Here is a 6000-nt window from a genome sequence, read left to right on the forward strand (position 1 = left end):
AGTTTTGGAAGACTTTATCAATAAGATTGTAAACCTTATCATTCCTCAAAACCCCATTTTCACCCTTGCTGACAGAAGGTACAGTCTACTAATAAAGATAGTTCCAAAGTTATAAGTTCACTACATTTGGGGCAATTGGGTAGTATAGAAATGAATCATCACATAAAAAACAACTGTCCTTGGAAGACCTTCCAACTTCAGAAATCCACCTCCCCTCTGGCTGTTATCTCTTGGATAAGAACTATATCCATCAGGAGGCCTTAGTGAGGAATGTCATGAACAGAAATTACAGGACAGATAGAAAGACACCAAGCATCGTGGGGCCATCCTGAGCCCAGAACTGCCAGGCTACCAGGACTGCCAGGACGCAAGGACTGGCCCCTTTGGTCTTCCTTGCAATCCTATTTCCAACCAGGGTTTCTCTATTTCCCTGACCCACTGTAAAAGAGAACTTAACAACACAGTTTTTTCCACTAAATTTCTCCTCCTGTAATGCATATAATGTATTTCTGAGGTCTTGTAAATGGATTCCTAGGGAATCTCTTGTGTTGCTTGTGTAAATCCTTACACCCTACCCCTACACACACGGGCTACTGAAAGCTCAGACTTACCACCCACACTATAACATACGGGCTAGATATTCAGAATTGTCCTATCATCCCAATATCCCTTTTGTGACTTTCTTCCAGACCAGGAGCTAAACGAGATTCATGCACAGCGCTGACTGTCGTGCGTCTCTGGCCTTCTGCCTTCCATGTTGACTTTTTTAGTCCAAATCAATTGCTTTACAAATATCCATGAATTTGGATTTCTCTGTTTCCTCACCTACATATATTCCCACCAAAACCATTTAATCATGGTTAGAATAGTAAGTATTTCAGTACAATCAATACAGAATGTGTCTGGCATTGTACAGAATGTGTGGCAGGGCACTGGCATTCCATATTGGTGCCAGTTTGTGAATCTGTTGCTTTGTTTCTGTCCCAGCTCCCTGCTAATGGCTTAGGAAAAAGCAGCAGGGAAGGGTCCAAGTATTTGGGCCCCTGCACCCACACGGAAGACCTGCAAACAGCTGTTGGCTCCTGGCTCCAGCAGACACAGCCCTGTCCTTTGCAGTCATGTGAAAAGTGAATCAGTAGATAAAAGCATTCTCTCTCCCTTTAACTCTGATTTCCAAATAAACATTATCTAAATGAATGACACTGAGGCCATATTATGCCAGTCTGTCCCATCACCAGAAAGACTGACTTGGTAGGGTATCTGTTGGTTTCTCCTTTTCTCCCTTCCCATATGAGGTGCGTTGCTCCCTATTTTGTTTTTATAAAAGTAGAGAGACAGAAAGAGAAATCATCCATCCACTGATTCAATCCTCAAATGTTCAAACTAGCCAGGGCTGGGCCGGGCGGAAGCCAGCAACCTTAGCCTGGGCCTCCCTGCAGGTACTGGGTCACCACTTCAGTACAAAATGTAGACATCCCAAGCACATCTTTGCTGCACCAAATACCTGCCCATACATATTTCTTTCAATTCCAGGTCTGACATTCCTTCTCTTTTATAATTAAGGTTCCTTAGTGTATGCGATTTCTTTCATTCAGATGAGGTAAGAGGAAATAAGGTCTTACAAATTATAAGTGAGGACTTCGGAATAACTTCTTAAAAATTGGGAGAGTACAATTTTTCCTATGAATTCGGAGGGGTGGACTTTGGACCTGGTTTTGGGTTTTGCTCGCTTTCTTTCCAAGAGGTTAGTTTAGCAGGAACACTTCCTAAGTGCTTTGCGACGGGCACAAACAACAGGAGAGTGCTATGAGACAAAGACAGGGGAAGAAAACAGAACCTGGGGTTTATCCTGCGTCCCTCCCTTACTACCTGCCTGCTTTATCCCAAGGGGAAGGTGGTGACCAAGCACGTGGCAGGAGAGGAGACCCTCAAGCCACAGCTTTCAGGGTTATACCTCTTAACACACCCAAGGGAAGGAATGGGTGTCTGTATGAACTGTTTATATACCAACATCAAGGTGCAAGCCTCCTTTGAAGACAACCAAAATCAGATTACTTTAATCCCCTCTCCCAACTGCCTGTTGATAGCAATCTTCTGCAGAGAGATTAACATAGAAATAATTCTTTAATCTGCTCAGTACTTTCTAATTCCTAAAAACCTAGCTCATGCCGGACTTCGCTGCACAGCGTGTTAAGCCACTGATGTTTTTTCATTTCAGCTCCCTCCGCTTCCGAATGAGCTTCCTACAAATGCTGGGAGGATGGTGAAGCCGACCCAAGTACTTGGCGCCCTGCCCTCTCCTGCCTCTGCCTGGCTAAGCCCCGGCTTCGCAGGCTTTTAGCAAGCAAACTACACATGAGGGTCTCTCCCTCTGCCCTGCCGTCTCTATCGCGGACACTCTGCCTTTCCAGTAAGTAAATAACTCTTTTTAAAAAGCAATCAGAAAATACACATCTAAGTCATCTCCAAAAACCTCCTTAAAGATTCTGAGAATCTCTTACCATTTTTGTTTTCCTTCAAAATCAAAGAAGCCTGGTTTAGGAGTATTGCAATTTCCAACTTTGACCTAAATGAAGGAGAAAAAAAATCAAGAACTTACTTCCCAAAGAAATGTCTGCGAAACTATTCCAAGTGTATTGAGTATATTTAATAACAGGTTAGAAATAGTTTAAAATACTGTCATTTACACAAAATTAACAAAACATTAATATTCACTGCAAAAGCAAACATTCAGATTGACCATTAAATACAAGCTGCTCTAGTTAAACACATAAGTGTTATCTAACACTAGTATGCATAAAAATGAGTAACAAGTAACTGCAGTCCTAAATCAGACTAAATGCACAGGAGACAAATTACAGATATCACTTATACAATCTTTATTATCATTTGTAACAAGATTTTTAAGCCATGAAATGAGCAAGTGTCAAAGTTCAGCATATCGGGATTCATAAGGTTTTTTTTTAACACTGATTATTATACATTATTAGAATTTTATCTCAAATTCCAGGAAAAAAAAAAAAGCACCATTTTTGAAAATGTCATACTCTGAAACTCATCAATACAAATTGAAATGTCTAAAGCCACGACAAAAGTCTCAGGGGCTTTTAACAATAACATTAATTCTACCCATGCCACAATAATCTCCTCTTTCTCTGGTTAGTACTTACTTTTAATCCTCAAGTAATATTTGTAGTTAAATCATCATTTTAATTGTGAATATGCATAAGCAAAATTGACAAAAGTGCAGAATTCGCTATCCAGTCTCAAATTCCCACTGCCAGAAGTGAGCGCCCCTAGGAACTCGGAAGCCCCTACCCTGTGTTTCTCTTAGGACACTTGTCATCTTTTCTACTCTACGACACAACCTCCCGTGGAAGGCCTCGTCCTTCCGTTAGAAGACTGTCTAAAACGCTGTCCGGAACCCGGCACCTGTCCACTTGTCCATGGCCTTCCCACTCCCTCCCAAAGCTCTTCCACACTGGAAGTTCGCTAAAAATCAAACTGACGGCTTAAAATCAGGTGGCTGCCTCCTCCCCGCCTCCACTTCCTGAACCGCTTTAGGGATTCTGGGTTCCGTTTCGTTCATGTTAGTTTGAAGAACCTACATGTTTTCTGCTTTTGTGATTCTGCCTTAATTGCTTGGCTGGGGGCTGATAGTCTACGTGCCACCACACCTAGCAGACCTAAGGAAGGAGGTCCCTGGTGTTTGACAAGATGGTCAAGATGGTCCCTGGTGGCCCGACAGCTCATCAATTTGTACTTTTTGAAAGTTGCTTACCCTCCAATAGAAGCCTGCTAAATCACGACTGTATAATTAATATCCTAAAATGTGTAAGAACCCTGTGCTGTTCAACCTTGGGGCTCTCTCCTCTTTTGCCCTCCCTGCTGATCCTTGCAGCAACCTTGGCTGCGGCTGCCCGTCCCCCTCCAGCCCTGCTGGGCCGGGGGAGGGGGCTGGGAGTCCTAGACTAACCTGAATAAACCACCTTTATGCCTTAGCACCGACTTCAGACTTGATGATTTGCTGGGGATATCAAAATCCGGCACAACATTAGCACCTATCTCGTCAGCAGGGTTTCACCTGTGGCAATCTAAGACTCCTCAAGGCTCCCAGGAACACGTGTCGGCTAATCTCCCAGGGCAATTTCTGCATCTGCTTATATGGAACAATTATTTTGGAGGTTCTGATGAAGGAACTGTGTTCCCTGCAGTACCGACCCCATGACTCAAGGACACACAGGTCTTGTAGCAGTAACTCCCACAACTCCGCTCTGTCCAGGTGAGGTTCCCAGCCTTGGCACCGGAAGGTATGCCCAGCTCTGACGGATGGCCTGTCAGACCTGTGGCAATGTGCCTACCTTCTTTGCGCATAGGTTGCCTTTTTGGGAAAAAGAGATCATCTCATCCGTCTTTACTAGCTCTAAAATTTTTATGATTATGTAACAAACTCTTTCAGCCAAAATATGTGAGTTGGAGATATTTAGGATTTAATCAAATCATACTAATAGAAACAGCAACACTTTATTTTGTATTGGATCAGCTTATTTAGTACATTATTCTCCGGGATCTCAAAACTTGTATAAACATTAGTATTTCTATTTCGCTATGGTCCTCCGGCAAGAGTGAATGACTGATCAGTTTTATTTTCATCATCTTCACTTTGCAGTAATTCAGAGACGTTAATGAAGCACAAAGTCACCGAGTAAAAAAAAGAACAGGGCGAAGCAGCCACGATCGCGGACCCATCTTTTCCATCCCCACAAGGTGACAACCCCAGCGATCACAACTTGGTGTCTGGAGGCCCCCCGGCTCTCCCACCTCCATCCCCGCCTCTGCTCGCTTACCTGCTTGTACCTAGCGTACAGGTACAAGAGCTGCTCCCGGCTGGCCACCTGCACCAGGTTTTGGAGATGCGCCGCCGCCTTCTCGAAGAGCTCCGCCAGGTTGCGGGACGCCTCGCTCTCGGGGCTGTGGGGGGACTCGGCCCCGCAGGAGTCGTCCCCGGAGCTCAGCTCTCCCCCGCTGTCGCCCGTGGTGGCTCCGGAGGGCAGGAACGGGGAGGCCATGTCTTCCCTCGCGCGGTCTGGCCCTGGCTGTGCCGGCCCCAGCTGGGCAGCAGAGGTCCGAGTCCTGCGCTCTGGCTCCAGCCGGACCCTAGCCCGATCGCTCGGCGCCCCTCGCCCTAACTCTGCCGCCTTCCCACTTGCAGCTCCCCGGGGCGTGCAAGGCAGGATCTCCGCCGGCCTCCTCACGCACCCCCTTTGGCTGGCGGGCGGCGGGGGGAGCTCTCCGGCTGGCCCCGGCTCCCTCCAACGGCTCGGGGTGCCTGAGGTGGGGCGGCGGGGAGGATGGAGGCCACAGGCGGCGCGCGCAGCCGAGCGCCCGGCGTCGCTCCGACGGGGCGGGGCCTGCGGTGGGGCGGGGCCTGCGACGGGGCGGGGCCTGCGGCGGGGCAGGGCCTGCGGTGGAGCGGGACGGGGCGGGGCCTGCGACGGGGCGGGGCCCGCGACGGGGCGGGGCCTGCGACGGGGCGGGGCCGGCAGGGGAAGCGAGGGCGACTAGGGGAAGCGTGGGCGGCGCGGGTGCGGGCGAGGTGTTTGGGTGCAGGAGCCTCCGTCGCCGGCCTTGTGCGTTCGTGATTTCAGGAAGGTGAGTGGCCACACGCTCCAGAACCCGTCCCGCCGGGGCGAGGCCGGCGTGGGTGCGGGAGATGGGGCCGTCTACCCAGGGGTGCAGCGCTCTGAGCAGAGTCGCAGGAAACAGGAGCCCTGGAGGAAAGTTCCGCCGGCTCCCGCCTGCCCCAGGAGCCGCCCCCTGACTGGAACGGGAGGCGCCATTTTTGAATACCAAGTGAGAAAACTGGGAGAGGGACTTTAAGAACCGTACTGTGTGATGGGTGGACCAAATGAATCCTCTCTGGGTCTTGCTTTCCACCCCTACGAAATCATCTTCCACAACCTGAGCTCAGCTTGCGCCCTCTCACGTGAAATACTGAAG

At 48.6% G+C, this 6000-nt stretch overlaps 1 protein-coding gene across 1 annotated transcript in view; it reads right to left on the bottom strand.

Moving 5' to 3' along the window:
- ACBD6 (acyl-CoA binding domain containing 6) overlaps nucleotides 1–5362 on the bottom strand; it is a 151446-nt gene extending 146084 nt beyond the window's left edge. The window contains exons 1-2 of the mRNA XM_040984347.1: nucleotides 4848–5362; nucleotides 2502–2566 (exon numbers count right to left, since the gene is read on the bottom strand). Coding sequence (XP_040840281.1) covers nucleotides 2502–2566; nucleotides 4848–5069 — 287 coding nt within the window. The 5' untranslated portion in view covers nucleotides 5070–5362. The remainder of the gene's footprint in view (nucleotides 1–2501; nucleotides 2567–4847) is intronic.
- Nucleotides 5363–6000: the final 638 nt, after the last annotated feature.

Source organism: Ochotona curzoniae, unplaced genomic scaffold, assembly GCF_017591425.1.
Source record: "Ochotona curzoniae isolate NIBS_2020 unplaced genomic scaffold, NIBS_Ocur_1.0 contig_4105, whole genome shotgun sequence".
NCBI classification, from domain to species: Eukaryota; Metazoa; Chordata; class Mammalia; order Lagomorpha; family Ochotonidae; genus Ochotona; species Ochotona curzoniae.